The sequence below is a fragment of the Malurus melanocephalus genome, unplaced genomic scaffold, assembly GCF_030028575.1.
Source record: "Malurus melanocephalus ecotype Western Australia unplaced genomic scaffold, MMel_1.1 scaffold_464, whole genome shotgun sequence".
NCBI classification, from domain to species: Eukaryota; Metazoa; Chordata; class Aves; order Passeriformes; family Maluridae; genus Malurus; species Malurus melanocephalus.
In genome coordinates this window covers 333,433-359,929 of record NW_026623696.1, presented here as the reverse complement: position 1 = coordinate 359,929, position 26,497 = coordinate 333,433, and the positions used below count along the sequence as shown (strand labels likewise).

General features: G+C 44.8%; 1 protein-coding gene across 3 annotated transcripts in view; it reads right to left on the bottom strand.

The window, feature by feature from the left end:
• Positions 1–10,179: 10,179 nt before the first annotated feature.
• Positions 10,180–26,497, bottom strand: part of FGF12 (fibroblast growth factor 12) — a 215,369-nt gene continuing 199,051 nt past the window's right edge. For 2 of the 3 annotated variants that reach the window (XM_057380611.1, XM_057380609.1), the window contains exons 4-5: positions 19,479–19,677; positions 10,180–10,698 (exon numbers count right to left, since the gene is read on the bottom strand). In XM_057380611.1, coding sequence (XP_057236594.1) covers positions 10,580–10,698; positions 19,479–19,677 — 318 coding nt within the window. In that variant the 3' untranslated portion in view covers positions 10,180–10,579. The remainder of the gene's footprint in view (positions 10,699–19,478; positions 19,678–26,497) is intronic. The other variant, XM_057380612.1, reaches the window with a different exon arrangement.

Sequence of the window (26,497 nt, the reverse complement as noted above, 5' to 3'; positions counted from 1 at the left end):
GGGTGTCATCGTGGAGCTCACTGTGGAGCTCTGCCTCTGGAGAACTTTTATTCTAGCAGGGAGTTGTGCTGCATCCCAGAGCAGCAAAGCACATATGCACTTAACAAACCCMAGCTCAGCTCCTTTCACAAACCAAAATAAATTGTTTCCATGCCTGCCCGGATTCTAAATTAGCAGAACAAACAGTCATTTAAAATGAATGATTTCAAGGCAGAGGAATACAAATCAGAGACTCTGGTTTTTYTCATTGGAAAAATACTGTTACACCAAAAAATATTACCTAGATTTTTAATCTTCTACAGACAGGATAAMAGATCATTATAAAATGGTCAACAGACAATATAACATATCCTGGTTCCACATCTGACATATCCAGATATTGACAGATCATTCTCTTTGGTGCTTTTGTGCATAGCGTGCATTGTCAGCTCCAGGGATGGCATTTTTATTTGGCTTGTGTGGCCCAGAGAGATTTTAGCCCAGAATCCATCAGTATGGGRAGATCCTGTGCTCTGCTGTGCTCTGTAGGAACCCCAGCAGTTCTGACCAAAGCCAGCATGCAGGTATTGCTGGAGAGGAATGGTGCTGCAGGAGAAAGGGAGGAAGGAGAACCTCTGGTGTTTTGAAGGGGAAATAAAMTAGAAGGATTAGGAAACATTATCTGAGACTTCCCACAAAGCTGTTTGGAGTCCTTTCTACAGCTGTGCCTCAACTGCTCCTGACTCCTGAGCTTTGGCTCTGTCYCTGCCATCCTCACCAGCCACGCTTTGCTTCATCTCAGCCAGGAAATCACTATTGCACAGAAGGAGGTCAGTAGGTGATCCCAGTTCATAGGTCTGCTGAGGAAGTGTCAGCCCAGGCAGGAAAGCTGTTTAAACACRTTACAAGAGGTTACCCTCGGGCAAGCAAAGATGTGTGATGAGCACATTACTCCGAAGGGAGCTCATAATTTGATACAGACCTCTGGAAGCATCGCTACCAAATTCCAGTTGCGCATATTAAAACTCAGAACGCTTCAGGTCTGATWTAGGCTGCTGCAAAGTCAACAGGAGTCTCTCACTGCCTCCAGTGGGCTTTTAATGTGATCCTTATTGAATAAATAATCAAGAAGTAAACCTGCATAGAATCTGATTACCTGGTCTGCAGCCTCTGAATGAACTCTCTGCTGCATTGTGGAATTACAACACTGGCGTGTGAGATTCCAGTGAACTGAGAGCAGAATTTCCATTGCCCAGCTGGGCACCCCTGGTCAGGCTAATCTCTGACTTCTGCTCTGAAATCAGCAGTCTGTGTTACACAAGAGGTCAGACTCTGTGATTTACAACTGTCCTTTCTGCCTTTAATAATCTGTGATGAAATCTTTTATACATGAACTCTGAGCAGCTGCAAGGGCCTGCACCAGCTGGCAAATCTGCCCCACAACCACTCACCCTTTCCACAAGTCACTGTGGCTCCAAGGCTGCCAAGATGGTGCTCTGGTGCTCTGAGATCATCCAAAAGATCTCTTTTATTTTAGCAGCACAGCTGTTTGTTATTCTGTCCAGGAGCAGTAAAGCTATCAATTGCACAGAAGGACAACATTTTAAAGCACACTAAAGAGCAAATAATCCTCTGCTCAGGATATTAAAATATCACAAACCACAAATTTCTCAGTGCCATTATTTTGTAGCAGACATCTGGCACCCCAGTGTATTGAGGTGATGTGCTCATACGAAGACTGGGTTAAATGGGGAGGCCCAGAYAGCCTTGTGCAGTCTGCTTCCAGGCAGGAATTGCTTTTGCAGACCCTTTATCTCCAATACATTGTTCTACAGTCAYTTTTATGTTTGAATGGCAAGTTTTGTTCCCATGATGAAGCTGGATGTATCAGTTGGGCCCTTGGCCAGAATGTCTGACACAGAGCACCTTGTGATGGGGACGGTGTCTGCAGCCAACTCTTTTGCATTTTTTAACCCATCTACCATTTTTTGGAACTTGGAATAATTACTCTAATTGTTTGCTCACACAAGGTGTTGGCCCTCAAATTGTCAGAAGCAGTTTTTAGGGTGCTGGCCAAGCTGAGATCTAAGGCAGGGTGAGTGCACGATGTTCTGCTGTCATCAGAGGTTCCTGCAGGGCCAGATCCATCCACACATCACATGAGCTGCACAGAGGGCATTAATGAGGAGGTTACTGAGGGGAACAGGCCTGCAGGCATAGACAGACAGACAGACAGACACACTCTCCCTCCAAAACCAAAAACTTACAGTCTGTTTTTCTCAGTCCTTCAAACAGCAGAAGAATGCTGTCACACCCTTAGGTAAAACCTACAGGTAAGGAGAGCAGTAACTTCCCTGAAGTTAAGACAGAGGATAAGTGATGTCATCTGGCATTAAGTGTGAGATTTTGGAGACAAAGGACAAATTCCTGCACTGCAAACTGGAAAGGTACTGTAAATGACTGTAGGGGACACAGGAGAGGTGGCACATAGTGACTTTAAGGTCTGGATTTTAACACCAAGAKTCTTCATCCTGTTTCCTGTGATCCYCTGACACTGTGCATCATTTTCTAGCCCTGAAAAATGATGGTCAAGGTTTGATAAAAGGTATAACTCATCAGTATGTGCAGAAGCCTCTGCAAAATCCAGATGGGAAAATGACCTTGGTTCCTGCAGTTAAAGAGAAAATGAGGCTTGGGCCAGATTAATTCCCAGGGTTGCAACATTGGAGTTGCCCTGAGGGTGAGTTTGATTCTCAACTCCTTCAAGCTTCTAAAACAAAGCAGAATCCAGGTGGGTGGCAGTATGGAACTGATGGGGTTTTTTTAGCTTGGGTTTTTGGGGTTTTTTGGTCAGTAGTTTTAGTACAAGCTACACATGACATGAAATTAATTCCTGCACATCTATAGGAGCAGGCAACTATTAAACAAAAAAAAAGATAAAGCCTTCACCTGGAACCAGCTCATGCTGACTTTAGAAAGATTTAATTTTATTGATGAATGTGTCTTTCTGTTTAAAGTACCCCCAGCTTTGACTCTCAGGACTGCATTCATTCTGTCTCTCTCTGAAGACACCACCTGCTGATGTCTTGGCAGTAGCTTGTCCCAAGGAACATATTTCTGAATAGAAAAGTGGTTTTACTGAATTAATAGTGTGGGCTCAARCTGCAGCAGTTGAAATCAAATTTCTACATGGATGTGGACTCCACAGTTTGGGTATGTCTACAGTTAGATTTTTCTCTTTCTTGTCCATTCAGTATTGCCAATAGGGATCTTTTCTCTTATTTTGRATTTTACAGTGCCTATTTCATCCTACAGGTGCAATAAAATTCTGAAATAGTCYAGTGTTTCAATCTGGAGATTCAAGAATGCAGAGACAAGCATAGAATTTAGAAATTGGRTTTGGTTTTATAGGGAAAATTATGGAAGTGGAATCCAAAGATGCTGATTTGAATTGGACCTTTTTTTTCCATGGCAAATTTAGGTCTCTAAGTTCCCAAGGGACATTTTCCCTGGGAAGTTCTGGTTCCACACCCTGAATACAGTTTGAATTCAGATTTGGGTCCTACCTGGCTGCCCATTGACCTTGCTGGGAGAATCACATGAACTCGTCAGTGAAGGAAAAGCTTCAGAGTGCCCTAACTGTGACCTTGTGAAAAATCCATTACATTCTGGTGTGAAAACTCCTCATCTGAAGCCCAGAGGAACTGAGCTGGGAGTCACCAGATTATCCCATCTGTTTGTGAGATAATGTTTTCTGCTCCCACAGCAGAAGTCAGTGCTTTCCCTATTAGTTCTGCTTTCTGTGCTGTCTGATAGCAGGAAGAACAAAACCCTGTGAAAATTAAAAAAGGCAGATAATACAAAGTTAAACACACCTCTTTTTGATCTTCAAACTGAGTTGATTGAGTCAAGTAAAGCTTGTTCCCTGTGCACTGGCTTGCTTCTTTGTTTAATGGTGAATTGAGTGAAACTATTTGGCTTGCCAGCTTGTGCAGTAAGTTGGGAAATAAAATTAATAAGTGGCAGTGTCAGAGTCACAGCGTGTAAGTGACCCCTGCGAGGCACAGTGGAATCAGAAGCTCTTCACCTTTGCAGTGTCCTGTTGTCAGATGATCAGATCACTTCACAAGCTTTGTGATCCCCATAACCCCTGCTCAGGGCTGGGAGCAGCACAGCAGGACAGCTGATGTCTGTGTGTCTCAGATTTGGGGTTCTTGATATGGGCTCYGCACAAATCAGGGTCTGGGAGAGCAGAACTGCTCAGGACAATGAGCTTTGTTTTCCTGTCTTTCCTGGAGTGTTTGGAGGGGGCGTGGGAGCCCCAGGGCTCTGTGAGAGCCCCTCTGGCCAGGGCCATCAGCTGGAACTCTGAGCGGGGCACTGACTTTGGGGGCTGCTCTGCTCTCTTTGGACTGGGATGYCCCAAGGACTCTGTGAGGAGGATTTCCCAGGGAAACTCAGACCTCTGAGAAGGGAAAACATCGCTGTATGTAGGAGGCAAGCCAAGAGCTGGATATAGATACTAAAACATCACCAAAGTCCAAGCTTAGGGACTGCTGCTAAGATGGCTCCACTGGTTGCTTTTCTCACTGCAATTTTTCTTAGAGCTCAAGGAATTAAAATTCACCAAGGGCTTAATTTCTGAGAGTTATTAAGTCTGGCATAATTTGTCCTTCACAATGTCATTTAGTCAGACTGACTGGCGTGTTCCTCCTGCCCGGTGCTGCCCTTTTGAGCTATAAGAAGAGTAGTAACCAGCTCCCTAAGATGCAGATTGCACACAGCAGAACCAGCCTGCTTTCTTCTAGCTCTGCTCAGTATTTAAACAGAGTTATTTAGTTCCCACGGGGAAAATTGTACTGGAATAGAGAAAGGCACAGCACGCAGCTATTATTGGGGCAGTGATTGTAATGAGCATGGAAAATGGAACAATATATAACCTATTCTTAATAGACTCTTGGGAGGGTTATCCTCTTCTACTCCTCAGATCCCATACCCAGACACTTTAAAAAAAAAATAGACTGATAATGCCTTGTTTTTTTCCATTTGTATTGCTCAGTAAACATTAATGACATTCTCCAAAGATGGATTATCCCCCTGCCTGCACCAGAGTATCTTGAACAAAACAAACCCCCTTGTTTCTTTTCAAGCAATTGTTTGATGAGAGTTCCTGTCCTTTCCAGAAAGAACATTTGAGCATAGAAGGTCAAATTTTTCTACTCTGATTCTCCAGTTGCCTYAGCTGGGAATACTCTGGAGTCTGTGTGAGCTCCCTGTGTCATCMCCACAATTCCTGGTGAACGCAGTGGTGAGATGGAGCCGCGCTGGCCTGGACCTCCTTTGCCACAGAGAAGGTGCCTGAAGTCCAAAAGGGAGGCAGGCTGGGAAGATTTCCAACTTTCTGTGCATGCAGCAGCTCATTATGCAACTATCACGAATAGAAATCTTCTGTCCTGAAATGGGAGTTATTTAGCTTTAAYTTTGTGGCCACAAATGTGTCAGCAAYTTTGATAYGTTCATGGTCTTAAACAGGACRCTAAAAATGTATCGGCCTGGGTACRGGATTGTTTTGGGTGTTTTTTCCCTTAATAAAGGTGTGTAAGAAGAACATGGGGAAATTGTTGGATGCTACACAGACTGTAGCTCAGCAGCTGAAGSAGAGCAGCCAAGCTTTACTTGGTGCAGGTGAGGAGGATGTGAACCTTGTTGCCTTCTTCTCCATGGAAACAGCCTTCCATCAGCTTGAAGGCTGAAACATTGGTGGTGGGAGAGGGAAGACATGAATGCCATGGAAACATCTCTGCTTCACTAACGGAGTGCAGTGCTGGGGTTTTTTTTTATTTTAATCCTAGGTGTGTGCAGCAGGCCATCCCACAGCAGCAACTAAACATTTTGTTTTCAGTTTTGGGAGAGAAACCTGTCCCTGAAGACACTCACTTGTGTCTTTTCATGTTTTTAATTCCCTTGATGCAGTGACACACAAACTGATCATTGCCATTTAGGACCAGGGCTGAGCTATGCCCAGTTATAGTTTTAGTGCTGGACATGTTTTGGGGCCAACTCCTCCCCCACATTAAAAGTTGTGTATTTTCATGCATGCCCATTAGTAAAGGTTGGGTTTGTGTGCTTTAACTAATGAGAATTCTATGCCTTYTTTGTTTTAGGAGGTGTCATCCTCATGAAGATGTTCTTTCATGSCAGTCATGCATCCAGGCTACAGTTCTGCTGGCATGGAACCAGGAAGGATAGCACACTTTGATTCCTGCTAGTTCTGCTCACCTTGGGTGCTTTCACCATCTCCTCTTGAGCGCTGCTCAGAGCGTGGCAAYGATGCCTTTCTGGGGCAGTTGCTCTCCTGGTGCACAATCAGTGCAGTTTGAGATATAAAGGCACAAAGTGAAGCCCGTGACAGCTTGARGGATTGCGTGGGCCTTTATCAGCCAGAACCTCTCTGAGCGAAAACATAAAAATGTTGTTGACAGACAACTTTCATAAATTGCTTTGTTGAGTGTCAGCTTCACTTTTATAGCACATTGTCACATGCCAGTGCTGACACTTGTGGCAGAACTTGCTGGCGCAGTATGGCATGATTGTCTGTAGCTTTTTCTGCATTTTTCCCCTAGGAAAATTCTTCTGGTCCAAACTGGAGCCATTTTAACAGGTTTTATTCTTGATATGTAGGTGAGAGGGGATGTTTTTCATAGCATGTACAGCCAGAATGGTTCCAACATCACAATTAAAAACAGGACAAAACAAAATGAATGCTTTAAATTTACTCAAATTTCTGCTGCTGGATTTGTAATGCCTCAGATCTTCTACAGCAGCATCTGTTATTCAGAGGGCAAAGGTTTGCTGGAACTGTAACAGAGTTAACAGTAGCCATGGGCTAGATTAGACAAAAACATCCTAATTTTTTATCAGTTACTTTTCTGTGTTAGGTGCTTATCCAGAGCCATGCCAACACAGCCAAGGAATTTGTCCTGCTGGTATCACATGCAGCCAGACAAGGGCTGTGGTCACTATAATGTTAAACTGAGCCACAAAGCTCCCTARATGGTTGTGGCATGTGTGGCTAAAGAAAGAAGCAAAAGAAATGCCACTCACCAAGACTTTGACACCGAGCAAGGAGAGMGAGAAGCAATGAGGAGAGTGTAGGAACTTCAAAGTAAGCACAAAAATTCTCTGTGGATTACCCTTTTTCCTGAAAATTGGGAAGCGGCAGATGGATAATCTACAAAYCCCACATCATCTCCTCAAGATAAGGCCTGGGGATGGAACTTGTAAGGCACTTGTAGAAAAGAAAATGCATGAAGCCCCACATGGTATCTACAAGCTGTGGATCCCTGGGCTCTCCCAGGCATCTGGAGGGTGTTGGGGCACCTGGAGCCATGCAGCTCCCAGTCAGCAGCTGGTGCAGGCAGACACTGTGGAGCTGGGCTGTGCAGCCTCGTGGCTTTTTGGGCGATTATGATGTCAGGAATCCCTGCATTACACCATGAGCTGACTTTTGCTGTTTCCTAGAAGTCAAGAAAAAGCACAGTATTTCCTAAGGGTTTTTATCATGGTTTATGCCATTATATGTGGGTCATGGTTAAGAAGGGAACAAGGAGAGCCAGCACTTAGTTTGAACATATGGCAGAAGACCTGCTCTGAAGTTGTGCAGACACTGSATGAGAGCAGGAGCAATCGGCTCAGTGTCACACAAAGTGATTAACCTGAGAACCATGGAACAAAGGAGAAGGTTATTTTGACATTTAGGCCAGAATATGGCATTTCCAGGGATTCTTGTAACGATTTGGCCAAGGCTGTTAACAAGGCAAAAGCCCTGTGTGGGAAGWGACAAGTGAGTCCCACAATGGAAAAATTAGCACATGGTAGGACTGGGGCTGCTGTTGCCCACAGCTTTTTGGGGCTTAGGCACAGGGTATCCTGCACATAAGGCCACAGCAATTTTTAGTCTCTCATGCTGGAGCTGCTCTAGATGACATCAGTGCCCTTGGCAAATTGCCCATGACTGGGTCCATAAGAGGCTTGTGGTATCAAGGTGTGCTGTGGGTGTTCTGTTGTGTGGTAGGTGCTGGTCTTTCCCTCCAGGAGGGCACCTAGAAAAGCTGTAGCTCAGTGCCGAAACCATGGCATGATGTTTGGTGACTCAGTTGGGGAACCTGCTAGCTCAACACGCTGGCCTTGAGACCCCATTTCTTGGAACATATATCTGTCTCCAGTGAGCAAGCAGCCTCCCATCCTTAATTTGGGGTGCTCCCTAGTTTATGAGGACCTGAAATGTAGGCAGTGAATTACATCAGATGGGGCTGGGTGTGTGTTCCCAAGCTGAGCATGTGTCAGTGACCTTGCTCCAGTGTTGTGGGGCTGGAGGGCAGCAGTCACTCTGACACAACCTATAGCAAGGGGGGTTGCCTGCTATAGGTRCAGCATTAGGCAGCAGAGCCATGGCAAGAGGCTCTTTATTTCAAGGTTTCAGCTTTTCCAAAACACAGAAGGACATGCTTGAAATTCATTCCTTCATGCTGATCCTGGGAGTCTTCCATAACCTTGAGATCTGGCTGTCTCTTTGCTTCCTGTACAGAGCCGCTCACCGAGCCCTGACGCGCCCCGGCACCCCTCGTGTGTGGGGAGGAGGGCACCCGGGCCAGAAGTGGCTTTGCAGGAGCATCGTGGCCAGGCACAGCCCTGGCACTGCCCTCTCTCACAGCCACAGCAGCTCTGCTTTGTGGCCACCAGCCAGCTGGGGCATTGGCCAGGATGGCACAGGAGCCTCCACAATTAAGGTGGTATTTGGAATTTCACACGTGCCAGTAACAAGTGACGCAAATGCCCACCCGGCCTGTAACTGCAAGGCTTTAGGCTGGTTCCCTGTGTATAAAGAGCTGATCTGACCCCTCTCCAGACCCTTGGGCAATTGCTTTTTCGTTTTGTTTTCACCCCTTGCAGGATCTGTGTTGGAGAAGCAAAGGCTCCCTCAGCCAGGGCAGTGCCTGTTTTTGTCACAGCAGCTCCATCACTGCTGCTGCCGCTCATGCCTGCAGGCCCTGGCTGCCAGAAGCGATCAGAGACTGCAGTTCATAWGTGCAACCAGAAAATGGGGCACTGGCCCACCCTGCCCTTCCATCCCACCCAGCAGCAAGGGCTCACTGCTGACCCCAACCCACAAGGGCAGAAAGTGCCATATGGAGAGCTTTGCCAATCCCCACTAAAGTCTGGTTGCTGCAGATGGGCTCAGCACTGGGCATCCCTCATCCCACTGCCCTCTTCCTGGCCTTTCCCCATTTGGGAATTCATTGCCTCTGAAGTGCTTCTGCAGCGTCTGCACTGGCATTGGAAGACTCGTGCCCACACCCATACCCAGGTTCTGCAGCATCTCAGAGGTTTCAGACTGTAACAGTGGTAAGGCTGGGGATCAGAGAGGTTTGCAGCCTCAAACATGTGTGGCCTGTGTGGAACCAGATCATTTAGGGAGACCCCAGCTGCTATAAGGAAATGTCCTCACCCTGGCACAGCTGGACAGGCACAACCACCCATGCTCCCCTGTACCTATTAACTCCTGTGCACACCCCATCTACTCCCTCCCCATATCCCTCTTTCCATTGCTGAAATCCTGTAACCCTCTCGTACAGCACATGCCTCCCGTTTCCATCTGACAGCAAGGATTTCAGTAGCATTTCTTGATCTGTTTCATATTTTTAAAGCAAACTGCTATCCCTCCTGCCCTTTATCTCCTAACTCTACCCTAATAAATATGATCACTTCATCCTGTGAGACCTGAAAACTCATTTCTGAAATTCCCCTGGCAACTAATACAGTAAAACAAGCCTATAAATATAAATAATTATGATAAAAAGGCATAAAATGCCGGACTTGGGTCAAACTTACTCACGGAATGACATTAGCAACAAATAACTACGCAGGGTTTGAATGTAGATGGAAAAGGCTGAATACAGAGTAGCTACTTCATTGCCCATAACTGTCAGGTTCCTAATTTGGGCAGGTCATATTTTACTGATAGCAAACAGAGTCATAATGCATCCCTACCTTTCCTGCTTTGTGAAAAATCCCATCCATCCCCAGGGAAGCAAGGATGTTAAAAACAGTGGTGTGAACGTGAAGTGAAAGGATAAGACAAAAAGCACAGTCCCAGGATGCAATTCCCACGTGTTTGCTGCAYATCATATGCTAAGTTCAATTTTCCAAAAGCTTTGTTTTATTTTTAAAGGTAACATCTTTATTATTATTATTATATTTATTAGTTGTTATTATTATTATGCAGAGATGAGACTTTTTTCCCCCTTTGATCACAGAGCAAACAGTTTGCTTTTGAAAATGTTAATGGAGTCCTGATTTAAAACATTTTTCTTCACTTTTTTTGTTGTTGTTGTTGTTGTTTTTTAAAACGTTGCAACAGGCAGGATCTGCGTTTCGATTTTCTCGTCCTACACAAAGAAAGATTCTGGAGTTCGCACTCCATGCCACTACCGGTAGGTCCTGCCTTGCTCAGTTGTCATCGTCTCAGTGTGGTTTCGCCAGGTGGGGTGGGTAGGTGGGTGGGAGGGGAGGAGTTGGAAGAAGGGAGGGTATTTGTCAGCTATGTCGAGTCTTGGTTAACAACTTTGCCTCCATTCATGGTTGGTGTCCCTGAACTTTTCCTTGAGCGTCCTTGTTTTTCTCCAATTTCATGCAGCGATGGCTCTCTGTACATGCACACTGCAAACAGAAGAGACACCCATTAACAGCTCTGAAGTCACATTTGTGACCACAAATTATTTCTTTGTATGTGATGCTGAATTCCATCCCCATTCAAAACACACACACACACACACAAAAACAAAAAAACAAAAAAACAAAAATAAACAAAAATCCTCTGTGACCCAGCAGCAGATCCTGTTACCAGGCAGAGCAACCTGCCCTTGTTGTCAATCGCTTCTGCCTCTTGATTCTTTCAAAGCACAGAGACAAATAGGGGATTGATTGCTCACAGATAAATATTTCTAGGTTTTCTGTGTTCACATTTTTTTCATGTAATATTCATATATATCAAATAAACACTTTAGTTCACAGCACCATGTATTGCCTTGAGATGCCGATTATCATCTAACAACAGGTCCAATAAGGACTCTGTTMCCAGCCCTTGACCTCCAACAAAAGCTCTTGAGAGACCTGAATCAAAACCACACGTGCATCTGAGGCATGCAAGCCTTCTGGGTGTTGAGCTCTGGATGTGAAGTTGTGACTCAAGCCTATTTGGCCCCATCAGCCAAGAGCTGAAGTCTGCTCTCAGCACTTCCTATTTATTCCTCWGTAAATCAAGCCAGCCAGCCAAGGTCAGGGCTGTGAGCAGACACATGGGATGAGTTCAGTGACAGCAAGTCAGGACCTGTCCTGGCTTTGCGTGGTCTCCTGGCAGCACCTGAGAACAGGGTGGCTGGAGGGCACCTTCTCTCCAGATCCTGGCCACGCTGTGTGTGTCCTATAAAAATATTCTTGCTGGACCCAGACAGCCAGAGAAGGCAATGTCTGCCCAAGGCATGGCTCATGCAYATCCTGGGCAGGACAAAGCATTTATCCAAGTCACCATGTGGACTAAGTCCTCACGGCTGTCCTCGTGCCATGTGAGGTGTGCCAGAACAGCGGTATGGGCTGCTCACACCAAAGGAAGCAACTCTGATGAGCTCACTGTAAATGTGTAGATGTGATTGAAAGAGTGAGGCATCTCAAGGGCAGGCACAGTGGAGCTGAGAACATAAGGTATGTCCAGACTGCAAATRTCATGTCCAGCTCTTTGCAAAAATTAGGAAAAGGAGAAATCATTGTGTACTGCTTCATTYTGTAAAGGTGTCACATCACAAACAATGGCACAGAGCTCCAATACAGGATAGAGCCTATCAGGGTCTCGTTCTGGGTAATCAAGAAGAACAAAACTACAAAAACTATCTGAAGAAATGAAAAAAATTACCCCACATATCAAAAGGCAGTGTAGGTGCYTGTATCTATGATCTCCCCTGATYTGCAAATAAATCCCAGCAATTAAARRCAGGCTGAAAATGACATTATTGCTCTGCACTTTTACTCCTGACTAGATAAACAGTTATAGCACTGTGCAACAATACTGGACAGAGATAAAGTACAATCAACTGTGTATTAATAGGAGGGATATTGAATTGAATATATGAGCAGTGAAAAAATATTACTTTTCCCATGGAGTATTTTTTCATGCAAGCCTTTCAAAGCAGTCTAAACACACACACACACACACACACACACACCCCACTGGGCCTCTTCCTGGCTAGGCTCAAAGGAGGTACTGCTCTGTAAACTGTTCTTGCTACTGAAGCCATTTTTCATGAAAATTAAGAAAAAAAACAGAAAATGAAGGAGTTGTCCCATGGGTCTGGGCCAGGATGAGCAATGCCAGGACTGCCCATCATGCCAGACAACAGACRCTGTCTGCATGCTGCAAGGACAACGTGTAGCATGGCAGCAACAGATGGAAAGGGCTCTGACATCCCTCTTCAGTGCTGAGCAGCCCCTCACACCTTGGAGAGTGTCACTCAACAWTATGGTGATGGTGAATTTGCCCGTTGTGGCAAAGTACCCAAAAAAACTCTAAAGAAAGTATGAAATTTTTAACAACTGAGAAAAACCTGTGCCCTTGTGAGTCGCAGAGCCCTTGSATAGCACTGAGGATTGCATCACTTCTGTGACTCACCTTATTCTCGGACGTGATGTTTGCCCAGTGGAATTAGGTATTGTGCCAGTGTYGTCCCAGTGCCCCTGACATTCCCCCCAATATTCCATAAACAAASTTCTGTCTCAATTGCACTGTTCCCTTTGTCCTGACCTCTCTGGTCCCAAGTTGGAGCTGGAGGGACCTCCATGAGTTCTTCCTCCTAACAGCTGCCCGTACCAAGCTCATCTCACCCACACCCATCCCAATAACCCATCAGGCTGGGTTAACCACAGATGTTTAACCACAAGGACCAAGCATAGGTGAATGCACGCATGCTGCAGCAGCACCATGTTGTGCTGCCTTTGCTCAGCTCCCTGTCTCTCACCACGGCCTTTGGGCAAAATCTTGAGCTGCTAACAAGGCCCACAGAGTAACAAATATAAACCAGGCTACAGAAGTAAACAACATTTGCAGCTACAAATGAAAGAAACCTTGTACCTGGCAAGAAAATAGGGCAGGAATTATAAGTTTATCCTYCAGTCTAGTGCATGATACAAATACTGATGTGGGGCATGACTGGAGRCTGCTCATATTGAGCTTTTCAGACAGAGCTGTCAAATCCTCTGTACCAGACAGGCTGTGCCAACAGCCCATGCCAGAAAAATCTGCAGCAGTACAGGACAAGCATATCTTCAGTATTTAGATACACCTACAGGATCAGTGTGCACGGCATCATGCACAAGAGATGCCAAGATATTCTTCTAGTCAAGAGGCTTGTGCATGTGTGCTGAGCTGTGGCTGTGGCTCAGCAGAAGCTGTAAACCCCCTGCATGGTGACACACAGGTGTGTACACCTACATCTGCACAGGCACAGGGCTTCAAGGACAGCTCAACATGTTGTGCAACACAAGCTCTTGGACTGCAGCTTGCTCCTCTTTGTGTYGAGGAAGTCTGAGCGTGACTCACGCAGGGAGATGTTAGTCATGGACAGGGGAGGGGGTGTTTGCAAATGGACTGTTGTGAGCGCCCAGATCTTCCCAGCTTCCCAAAAGCACATCTTTGGGGTCCAGGACTTGCAGCACTCACTGTCAGGTCTCTCTGGGGTCTTTCTGGGTATACATGTGTGTGTGCAGATGCACTTCCSTGGCACCTGCACCGAGGTAAAGCAGCAGCAGTGTGACAGTTGGCATGCCCTGACGCCTGGGAGGTCTGCTGGAGCACACGGCACAGGGAGCTTTGGAAGGATGAGCAATTCAGCTAGAACAAGAGTTCCCTCCCTGCTTTGCCTTGCTTCTCCCACCCACCCACACCCACACACCAAGCCAAATACAGCCCTTACTGTCTGGAAACCAAGCTAATGCTTCGGAGTTTCAATCAGATAATCAGCTCCTATGGCCCAGATTCCAATCAACACATCCATATTCATGCTTTAATTGGAAAGTGCTGTTAGCCTGATCTGCAGGCATTAATGGAAGGGGGTGAACGCAGTGGAGCTGTGTCCATGTCTGGTTCTTACAGCTTTTGATTCCCTGCTCCYCTACTAACCAGCAGTGCCTGCCATTCACAGGCTCAAGGGAAGAATCTGCACAAAGAACAAGCTCACCAATTAGCAAGGAGACTGAGGGTACAAGTGAAGAGGAAGGRGGTGCCAGGGACCATTCTTCCTGAAGGGGCTGCCTGTCACCCAGAAACAGCTCAAACTCTTGCCTACATGCTGGCACAGTATTCCCACTCTGATTTCTGCTTCCCAGACATGGCATTGGCACACCACCCACATGATGACACTGAAATCACCCTGAGCATCAGGGACTGCCTGAGTTTGGGAAGCATCATTTTGCATCCTGACCCTAGTATTTCTCACTTGGCTAGTTGAGGAGGTTTAGGGGATGCAACAAACTCCATTTGCTTTCTCTAAAATATGGCAAAAAGCTTATTAAGCACCTTAGATATTTCCCATCCATCCATCTTCACTCTGGGGCTTTTCTTGCTCCAGACCCTTGTGAATTAGGAGGAACCAAACCTTTCCTAATCTGCCATTCAACAGGTAGGCTGCCCTGCAGGATCACCATGTGCCCAATGGTGCCTGGCTGGGTCTGGGCAGTGCTGGGAGCACGTCCTCTGGCAGCAGCCTGGAGAAGGGCTCCCTCCCTTGACAGACGTCACAGCTCTGGGTATCAGTATCTGCGCGAGCGGCTGCATTTGCTAATGCTTTGGTGCAGAGAATTAATTGTGTGAGGAGCAGCACTCAGGGGCAGCAGGGAGTGAGTGATTAGGCACCCTCGTCTTCTGCCTCTAATTACTGTGTTCTAAATCTCAGTTGATGCATTTCAGAGGCATCTGAGCTCCTGTCTATCTGGTGAGGAATGCGAAGGATGCTGCCAGGTRGAATCACACTTTGTTCAGATAAGAAAGGCAGCACAGGATGGCAAAAAGCCAAGCAAAATCATGGTTAGAATATATCACGTTTTCTATCTAATAAGATGATCAAGGGTCTGATAGATGAACAAGTGAGTTAGTGTGGGATAGAAAACAAGTGAGTTAGTGTGGGATAGAAAACATACACAAGTCTGCCCACCTGGAAGACTTAAGAGAGGAGCTGTGTTATCAAAGATTGATAGAATGCGAAGATTTGTGAGGTTTGATTTTTTAAGAATACTGTTTTAGATGTTGGGGAAGTGACATTTTACATGGGCAGGTAGTAATAGGACAAGGGAGAATGYTTTTCAACTRAAAGAGGAGAGAGTTATTAGTGGTATTAGACATTAGGAAGAAATTCTTCYCTGTGRGGGCAGTGAGGCACTGGCACAGATAGCCCAGAGAAGCTATGGATGCCCCATTCCTGGAAGTCTYCAAGGCAAGCCTGGATGGGGTCCCAAACAATCTGATCTGGGGAGGGTGGCATCCATGGCAGGGAGTTGGGACTARATGTTGTTGTTTAAGGTCCCTTCCAACCCAAGACTTTCTATGATTGTATGTTTTACGTATTAAGATGATACCTCCAAAGCRTTTCCACAAGGCCTACTGCATTTTCTAGTCAACAGTGTCTTGTACTTCTTYACAACATCTGAGGACTCTGCTTCAACAAAACTTGGATGTTACTTCCCTGAGGAATGACACTGGGAAAGATCTGGCTGCTTGGATACTCATSAGTGGTAATAAATGGATCCAGACTGGCCATTAAGAGGTCACCTCTGTATCTGAGATGTWTTCACATCATGAGGGCYGAAGTACMATAAATTCAGAGTTAGGGGCTGCTYTGCTGACTTAGAYGGAGGAAKAGTTTTCTGCTTCTGTGGCCAGATTTGCCACACAAAATATTTTCTAGCTTGGGCCAAGAGAGAGAGGAAATGTAACTCTTTGGGACAGTGATCTGGAAATTATGTCTTCAAGGAGAAGGAAATACAAATAAGAGGGCACATCCACAGTAAGCTTCTGATACTATTCCTACTTAAGTGACTGGAATTTTCCACATTGTTTGAGATAGATTTGAAAATTTTTAAGAACAAGAGGCATTGTGAGCCATAGGGTTGTTCCAGCACTAATCATTAYGGACACTTAAAGAGACTGAAATTTCTCTAAAAGATTGCTTGTTGTCCAAGTGACAATTATACTCAAGCTTATTTCTTGTGCAGTCTAGTTCAATCTCGATGTCTTCACTTTAGGGCTCATTTAACTCAAATAATCAGCGATCAGAAATAAAAATATCAAAAGAAATGTGTTGCGTATGTGTGTTTTGAAGCAAAACTGGCACCACACAGTACATCAACTGCTGCCTACCAGGCTGTTTGCCTTGGCTTTGCCTGTGCACAGATGGGAGAGGAACTTAACGTCTCCCCTGTTATTACTTAGTAAGTTTTTTGTGCTCTCATATTGATYAAGCTTAATCTTATTTCCAAAAACAAACAAATCCTACCTACACTAAACTAAAAAAAAACTCCTACTGACCAAACCCCAAAACTTTTCCAGTTGATATCTACTGAATTTTGTACAGAATACCTCCAGCATCCTGCCAATCTACTTGAGTCAAAACACCCTGAGTGTTTAGTACAGCAGAAAGCTGTAGCTGCTAAGAGCCATGGATAACAAACATCCATACACAGCTACCACTGTGTATATAAGCACGTGTACTCCCATGAGTACTTAAGAAATTATCTGTGAGGATATTCCTTATTTATGTATTAGTTTGCTGTCCATTTGCAATTTCAAGGAGACTTCTGAATTCAGAAAGTAGGATGAAGCAATAGGAATCAAAAGAGCTTGGGGAGCAATCTGGGGTTTTTTTTTCCTGTTTCCCTTCCCTGTGAACACTCTCTTCGCTAAACTTCTGCATAATCTTTCTGATCATAATCAGAAGCAACTGGGAAGTTTCATCTCAGAGATWACTGCCATTAAGTGGTAGGTGAAGTGATTCCTAGCAATGTATGTGACACCTCTCCTTCCCAGAGGGAGCAGATTCCTCCTTGCACACATTCCTGTGTCAGCCATCATGTGGCAGGGCTAATGCCGGTGGTGGTACCCAGCAACAGGAAACCTGGGGGTGTTACTGTGGATGGAAGCTGCAAAGTTACTGTGGATGGAAGCTGTGTCCTGAATAAGCAGCAAAGCCCACACACTGGGCAAGCCACAGCATTCTGCAGAACTGGCATGCAAATACAGCAGGAGAATGCTTTGAGTATTTCCTTGGAGTCATAACAAAGAGGAAGAAGCTGTTCAAACAGGGTAGGAATTGCCCCTTTTCGGGAACATCTCTGCTTGCAAGCTCTGCTCATGGAGACTTTGATGGATGCGGTGCAGAGCAGTCACGTGGAGAAGAGTTTTACTCCAACTCTCCCTGCAAGCCTCTGCTACCTACAATGAATCTCAGGCTCGGGAACAGAGTCCTCCGTCTGGAGTCACAGTCCCAGACAGCTGAATGCTTTGGGAAGCTGACACGTGCCTTGGCTTGGGAGACTGCCAGCTCTTTGATGCAGCAGCGCTCACAGAGCCTGACTGCAAAGCATGTGGAGGAGGGAAGGAGTGGAGGAGCCCTTAATTTGGCTGCCAACTTCCAAAGCGCTCACTCGCTCGGGAGGTTATGTGACAGCTGTGATTGAAGCAAGTGTGGGAGGATGCAACTGCGGAAAAGGGAAGCTCTCGGGCTGGGCTGGGTTATTCAAAATAAAAGCCAGAGCGGCATTTTCTGCAATGAGATCTCTGCTGTGGGTCAGGCTGCGCTGTTAAGGCAAGGCTTTCCACGAGGAAAGCTGCAGGAATGGCCTAGTTTAATGAATGCAGAAAGAAACTATGGAGCCTCTCAGCAGACACCATGCATGCTGATTAAAAGAGAAGTCTGGATTCCAAGAATCCCACTGAGCAGTGTCAACGCCCAGCCAGGCAGCAAAGAAATACCAGAAAGAGGTGGAAACCCTGYTATGAAAACTGGTGCTTGCAAAAGACTCTCCTCCTATCAAGGCAAGAGAGAAGCTGGTGACCAACACCATGCCTGAAGCAAGCCCTGTTCCTTAGCAAAACACAAGGGCTTAGGGCACCAATCCCACTAATGCCTCAGATAAATGAAAAAAGGCTCCTGGCTGCAGAGAAGCTGTTGAAAACAAGCAAAGGACAMGCAGCTCCAGGCCATTCTCTGCTCTTTCAACATTTCCATTTCCCGGGCAATGGCCACAGGTACTCTGGGAATGCTGCACTGAATTTCTCTTGTGCTTTGCTTCAGATGGCCTTTTCCTCACACTCACACCTSCCTGCCCCTGAGCTGGGAAGTTTTTAAAACAGTTACTGCTGTGAGCTGMGGCCTCCACCCTTGTGAGTGGTACATGTTAGGAGAGTATCAGCTCAAACCTTCTACCACAGCCAACATGAGCCAGTGGAAGGGAGTACAGAGCTGTGCAGCCAAGGCCAGTTCCAGGCTGCTGTGTCCCTGAAGGGGACAAATGGCAGGACTAAGATAGGATCAGAAAGGTCTACCTAGTTTGGCATCAAAAATTGGTGCTTTTCCCGAGGAAGAGAAAAAAAAAAGTTGTTTCCAGAATCAAGTTAGCACCTGTTAAGTACAAGGCTCATCACACTACATCTCTCCATTTATCAGGGACAAGCCYACAAAAAGCAAAATGTCCTGACAAAAGATCGAGGCACACTTCAGACAGTGTACAGGCATCAGCAGGAGGGCAGAACTTCAATTCCATGACTTTCACTAAAGCCTCGCAGTGTGATGAAGACATATGGCATGACAGCATCCCATCTAACTTCAGACAACAACTTTACCCTCCCAGTGACTAACTAGGAGGTCTTTCCTCTTTTATGAGGAAAAACAGATTTAAGTTATCTTAGGGTAGACATATAAAGGTCATCTACAGTTGTGCTGGTAGAACCCATTTTTCTTCTGTTACTATGAATGGAGTGCCAAAGTCTAAATTCAGGTGAGATTAATGCCGTCTCTACTGACTCGATACGGGACTGGAAACCTACTGAAATACACTGAAAAAATCCTCTGAGAAGACAACAGTGATCACTCAGTGATTCACTGCTGGATCACATTCCTTTGGAACTGCTGGCTGCTTTTATTTTCCAGTAATTTCTTGTGCTGCTGGGCTTTTAAATTCATCCTTTAGCACCCCAAAGCTAAGAAACCCCTTKGAGACTAGAAGGAAAAGCAGAGGAAATGCCAACAGTGCAGCCCAGTATTCATCTGAAGTGTTACAAATATTTCTCCTTGCTTTCTAGTCTCGAAGCTCAACACCCCCACCCAGGAAACACCGACTCTGAAATTGCTGACACCCCCTACCCAAACCCCACAGAGGCAGAGAGTGGGCAGATCACATACCTTCAATGGGTTTGGGTACAAAATGTGATGAGGGTTTGGTTTTTTTCACTCGGTTTCCCTTCATAATTTGACCTTCTTTATTGAGTCCCAGGAACCACGCTCGTCCGGATTCTTGCTGCCGGTACAGCGTGGAAGAATAAATAACGTAGTAGTTTTCAAAGACAGATTCTTTAAATTTGCACTCTGGTGTGAAAACATCCTGGAGTAAGAGAGAGAGAGAGAGAGAGAGAGAGAAGAAAAAGCAATGGAAGAATTAATCACCGATCTTCTAAATTAGGCATCACTGAGTGATACACAATGGTCACGCATTGCAGTTAACAACAGAAAACAACAGGGATCAGCAATGCCAGCTCTAAGCAATAACACCCATCTAGAAAACTCCTGGCTGAAAGGCAAGGCTCTCCTTCCCTGGCCGAGCTGTGGTTTGCAAAACAGACTACAGTGAACAGGAATGAAAAATGTGCAGGAAAAGTCAGAAATTTGCCTAGAGTGAAATACTAAGCAAAAGAAAAAGAAGAGAGCTGAGAAGCAGAGACAGCCTTGCTGTTCCCAATGCCTTCCTCYGGCTTTGCTCATACCTTCCCTGTGATGGGGAAATGTACAATGTTTATTGTCTAAAATATTGAGCTTTCTTCAAATTCTTATAGGTGAAGGGCAGTTTATTGAACCATTTAAGAGGATTCAAAGAAACAGGAGTACAAAAGCAAGTAAACCATTTAATTTCAAAAGCAACATGGGGAAATGCTGGCACAAAGCCTGGAAATCTTTCAATGAAGAGAAAGAAGTAATTTTAAAGATTTCTGGCACAAGTATTTATTCWGGTACTGAGATACATTTCCACACCTGCCTTAGAGCAGAGTACATATGAGTCTGTCCAGGGCATCCTCTGAACCTGTGATGGCTGTGGGAGTGCCTGTGCCTTTGACTCTTGTGCTGGCTTTGCATGAAGTCTCCAGGATGAAACCACACTCAGCAAAGGACCAGTACTTGTTATGTCCCAGAAACTTTTCAAGATTTTCACAACCAAGAAATATTAAACCTCTTTTAGTAGATCTCGCTGGCCAGGGCATTGTGTGGCAGTGGGCTCCCAAAACTTCACTGAGTAAAACGTCATTGTTAGTGCACTTTGATATTGAGCAGAAAACTTATGCTGGCCAAACATATTCTCCCACTAGTTTTCTAAAAACTATTCTTGCAAAAAACGTTCAAGTCACAATGAAAATTCATTTTTTTGAAACAAGGCTGTTTTTGAAAAAAAATCCCTTCTTACAGGTCCCATASAAGTCATTTCTGGGCCCTGTGAGTGAAGGCAGATGCTGCTACAAGTAAGTGATGCTCCCTCCCAAACCTTTTCCACTCCCAAGCTTTGGAAGCTTCTCTGATCTTGCCGATGGAAAACCCACGATCAACACCTGAGCAAAGCATCTGGAGTAATGCCACACATTTACTGCAGACCTTGTTTAAGAGTGAACATTCTGAACATTCAGCAACACTCAGGTAAGTGTTCCCAAGCAATCTGGGGGTTATATAAAGTATTGCTGGTGGGACAATAAATCCAGTGTGCAACAGAGCCGCAGAGCCTGGCAGGCTTGAAGCTACAGAAGATAAAGCACAGCAGAAAGTACAGAGCTGTGCTGCACACGTGAATATTGCATCAATCATTAGCACCACACAGGTAAAAACACCATCAGCAAAATGGGCCATTTTGCCCTATCTGAGGGAGTCCTTCTAGCTGGAGAAATAAATATTTTTAAAAGCGAGTGAAACAAGTTAAGAGAGATCTAGATGACTTAGAGCACTATAAAACRGTGTTTGAAGTAGCTTCCCTAAAGAACAGTGCTTAAGCATTCCTTAAATCTGCCCTTTATCTCCAGGCTTTGTCTTGCCTGGGAAGGCGCAGCTCGCCTGGGAGCCGGGTTTGGAGCTGCTGTCTCTGAACTCTTGGCTCGGGGGCAATCCCTGGCACCAGGCCCAGCCAGGCAGCAGCTCTCAAACCAAACTGGACAACTCAATCCCCTTTCCCATGCCTGCATTACCCCATTAAGAAAAACTTACAAGAAAATTCCCTTTAGRGGGACTAAAAAGTTAGCAGACTGTGGAAGATAGCTCCCAACTTGACCTAAACATGGAACTAAAACTATTTTCAATGAAGAAATATAAAAGCTAATGCATTTTGAAAACATAGTTTCACAAGAAAAAAAAAATACTTTAATTAAAAGTTATTGCAAATTAAGTTTTCAGCTAAATATATTCAGATTACTGCGGTATAATATTTTATGACATTTTATGAGCAGTAGTTCATAAAAGCAGATGCTGTATTGTACATCCACTTGTACTAATAAACCAACAAAATTCTTATATTATTTTAAACCAAATGCACGTAAAGATATCAAAGTAATAAAGATTTAAAAAAGGTAAAGAAAAATATATTGATTTCCTTTAAATATTTAAGCTGCCCCACAAGCAAATTRAAGCATCACACTGGTTTTGTGAGTTGGCTGGTTCATTTTTCATTCTCCATAAATCATTGAAACAGCATTTCAGGATATGAACCATGGCAGCACTACTAAGAAACACCCCAGCTCTGTCCATTCAGCAGCTTAGAAAACTCACAGATWTGTCAGCTAAGTTTTAGTTAAATAATACTGAGTTTATCCACTATTATCCTTCTTATGTACATCACCTCACCAGCAACAACTGTGCCACGTGGAACAGACACACATGGGACACATCTCATCCTGCACCAAACTGACACAGCACAGGGCCCTCACAGGGCTGAGCAGCAGAAATCTCTGTGGGCACTACCATGAATAGACTTGACACACTAAGCAAGAGGATGGAGAAAGAACCAAATGACCAGAGATAGGGCAGAGGAGCAGGACACAGGCCACTCTCCCAAGAACTGCCTGAGGATGTTTAGAGTGTCCTCCAAATCTCATTAACATGCAAACCTTTATGTTTTTCTTCACTGGTATCTTCTTAGTTCCCCATGGCAAGCCTTCAGCTACACTGCATCATTTAGTTTCATCACATGCCTTCAGCTTTGGGGCTACCCTAACAAAAGGCTATTGGGATATTAATGGCAGAACCTCTCTACAAGCTCCACTGTCAAAATTAATCATGGCAATTATACTGAATCAAGTGGGAAGTGCTGTTTCAGTTGTCTTAGGTTGAGACRAGCTGGGAAGAAAGATAGAAGTGCAGGTGAGCATAACAGGCTTCACATTAACAATGCAGTTTGCAGCAGCCACTGATGCACAGACAGAAATCTGAGATAACAAAAGGTATTTTTGAAAAATCAGTGATCTATTGACCAGACCTCTGGGGCATGCAAGATTTAATTTTTTTATTTGTTTGGTTTTGATTATAAAATAAATTCACTGTTCATTCATTCATTGTTGATGAATTGTGCTAGATGGGCAGACAGACCTGGAGCCTAATACTTTTTCTTCATCTCAGACAAAGAGTGGGCAGACACAGCAAAGGGATCTTCAGGCTGTGTCCCCCACATGCTTCTCATGGGGCATAAGGACATCCTGCCCAGAGGTAATGCTATGGTAAAGCCCTCGGGTCATGAGCATCCACTTCACTTCCTCACTTGCTGCAAGGACCCTTGGAAACAGGCTTAGAACRAGTCCCACTCAATTGTTTTTCCAACTCTCTCCTTGATTGAAATAGCATGACCAGGTACAAGATAGTGAGAGGACAGATAGCTTCGGTCTTTTAATCACCAGTCTTTTTTCAGTCTTTAAACAAAGAAATAAACTGTGACTATTTTCTGTACAAAGTCCACAGAAGGCCCCTGCCAGGACTGTAATGAACTCAGCTCCCTGAGAAAKCCCACCAGTTCTTCTCATTAAAGAGTATGCTTGTGATTTGTAGAAAAAAAATTCTCTCAATTTAATTCAATGTGAAATATGTGTCTTTGACTGAATTATTTTTGCATACAAAGTAAATAAATACATTTATTTGTTTACCATTTAGAGATTTAGAGCCTGAGGTATTTTGTTACGTGTCTACAGATATTACTGAAAGTGGCTTGGAAAAGCAGGGTTTTTTTTTTTCAATTGTTAAACTAAAAACCRGCATGAAATATTTGTAAAAGAAATGTTAGTAATTTGCATGCAAAATGATTAGCATCTGCTTACAACTTGTTTTTTGAATCTCAATCCAATCTCTTGAACAAAAGGCAATTCTATTAACAAAAGTAATTAGATTTGCTTTGAAAAAGCAAACATAGGTATGGTTTGAGCTAACTGTAGTTTTATTGGAAAATTCAGAGTCTAAAAAAAACCCCATACCTACACAGTAGCTATCACACAGAAAATAAGGTGTGATACCTTGATCACATTCAATGACCCTTGGAATCAAAAGGAGCTAAATGGATGCAGCTGCCATTAGGGTGGATTCAGGGTGTCAGACCTGCACAGATTGCCCCAGAAGTTATTTCTGGTTTAGAAAGCCAGTAAGTTTCATTTATCCTTGATCCCAGTAGTGTCTCCTGCCATCTGTGGATGGAAATATGGATGTGACTTCCAGGCACAAGCCAACCTCTGCATCACTTGAGCCAGTTTGGTTATTCAGGGAGATGTAGGGAATATGGGGGCCCATCTATCCCACAGCACAGGCTGGCAGTGGCTTGTGAGAAGGCAGATTTTTTTTCTAATCCATATAAGATTTCTAATCCACTTCACCTGGCCTGGTCAGGTAGATCTAACCCAGCCTCTTCAAACACAGTAAATTTGACTGGACTCTCYTTTGCATTTCTCTAAGGCTGCAGAAGTTCCACAGACATCACTGCAGAGGCACTGCTGTCAAACCTGTGAGCAAGAACGTTCAGGGCATTCAGCAATACACTGACACCCTCAGAGATCTCAGCTCCTTCAAAAAATGCCAGCCCAACAGGGCTGTAGTCCTGGTGAAGTCACAGTGCTGCCAGGTCAGTGGACAGCCCTGRTGCTGCCACAGTGCCAGCCCTTGCCATACCAGCTTGGGATCATCTCTGCCACCAGGGAGGAGGTGCAAAAAAAGGTGCTTCTGGGCTCTGTCACAGGAGCTGGCAATCTGCTCCCCAGAAGCCCCTGGACTCCCCATATCATGGCAGAAATGGTGACAGGTTCCYATGTGCAATGCTCAGGGAAAGCCAGCAGGAAACTGTCACTGCCTGCTGTTGTATTCAAACCCAGCTGCTCACTCCTCGTCCCCCCAGACTGGGCAGCTTTGTTCRTATTGCTCACCATTATCCTACAAACATTCTCAAAATTGCCAGATAAATAAAGATCTCTTTTTTTTCAAGATCTCCTTTTATTATAACCCAAAGGAGAACAGCAAATACACACATCCACAAGCAAACCTAATGACTTAATAAATTTAGTCACTGAAACTAGCAGCAATAAAAGAAAAAACCCATTCTGCAAGTAGTTTGTGCCACAGTTTAGGAAAGGGATGTTAATTATGAGTGTTGAAATATCTAACACACTCCCAGAGTAACAGTTTTCCTTTGTTTACAGCAGTTACGGGTTTCTCTTTCACATTCTGTACAATTACTGAGCCAGATCTTCAGATGGGATAAAAGCACTAAACTGCACCCAAGTCTTTGGCATGGCAAGGCTTCCCTCCCAGGGAATCTGGCTCAGGATACTTAYTGATGTTAGTGTAATACTTAAGAGCTCATCAACTCATTTAAAACATATTAAAAAGGAATCATAAATATCAGCACAGCTATCAGCAGTGGCATTTCACTGTTGTTGCGGAGGCAGAGCATGGAACGATTGGATTGTGTTCACTTGTCTGTATAAGCACTGTTCCATCCCAKGGAAAAGGATGGAATTATAGAAGAGCATCTGCTTTATAGTGCTCTTTACTCAGTAAAGCCCATTCTACATTCCCCACTGACCTTAGCTAGGGCAGGGTTTCATTAACACTCCTCTGATGCCAACAGCACTGAGAAATTCAGCACTGAAATCAACATAGATGTGCAAGACACGGGATTCTTGAAGACATTTGGGCTTCCAGATGAAATGCAAATGCCCAACTCCCATTTAAACACGTGAAAGTTCAGAAACTACGTCTTTGAATATCYGAGAATTTGTGACCACAAACCTCATACCATAGCACTCAATCCTGGTGTATCCTTATTCCCAGCAGAAGTCTTTAACCACAGAGATTCCATTTGCAGGATAAGCCCTGTGCAGAYCCCAGCAGCACTGCCACAGGCAGAGATGCTCACACTGAGTCTGGTGCACTTCAGTGCCCACCTGCCTCAGAGCAGCTTCTCCCCTGACCTTGGGTTGCATCTGTCTGGAAATGCTTTAAAATAATTGTAGCTGAGCTCTYCCCTGGCATGTGATCAAGAACCGCAAATGTGCATCCAAACTTCACATCTCATCACATCTTTGTCCAGATGGCAGGTGATATTCTACTCTTCACACTCCGCTCTTCCTCCCCCTTCTAGCTTCGTAAGAGATTGGTGACAAGTCTTCTTGGTGGCCTTTTAGAAGTAGGAGAGAGCAGATTCATTTTAAAATAACACATGGGAGTGTATAGCCCCGCTGCAGAGTAGATTCACTTGATGAGGCAATATGGTATCTGAAAGCATTCTGACTCCGCCTGGACCATCTGTGGGCTGCAGGGAGCACATTTTCAAATAAATCATCATCCATGCAGGCCTGTTCTCCAGCTCTGGGACCTGGGAAGCAGCATTAGCAATCTTACTGCCTCTGAAAATTTAACTTGAGGGTTATCTGCCCTCACTTTTACGGGCACTCTCTGTGCTCAAGGTAAATAATTGTTCTGTTGGCTTCCCTTTAAAAAGCCCACGCAAGAGGGGGAGTGCAGATCTGCTAAGTCTTGTGAGCTGACTGAATATTCCTAGACAGGCAAAAATACCCAAGCGCTGGACAAGCCTCTGTAATTAGGCTGCAGATCTTTATATGCGGACARAGGTTGTCCTAAAGCACCTTTTGATGTTCAAGGACTGATTAAATTATTCACGTCASTACCACTGAGGAATGCTGGAG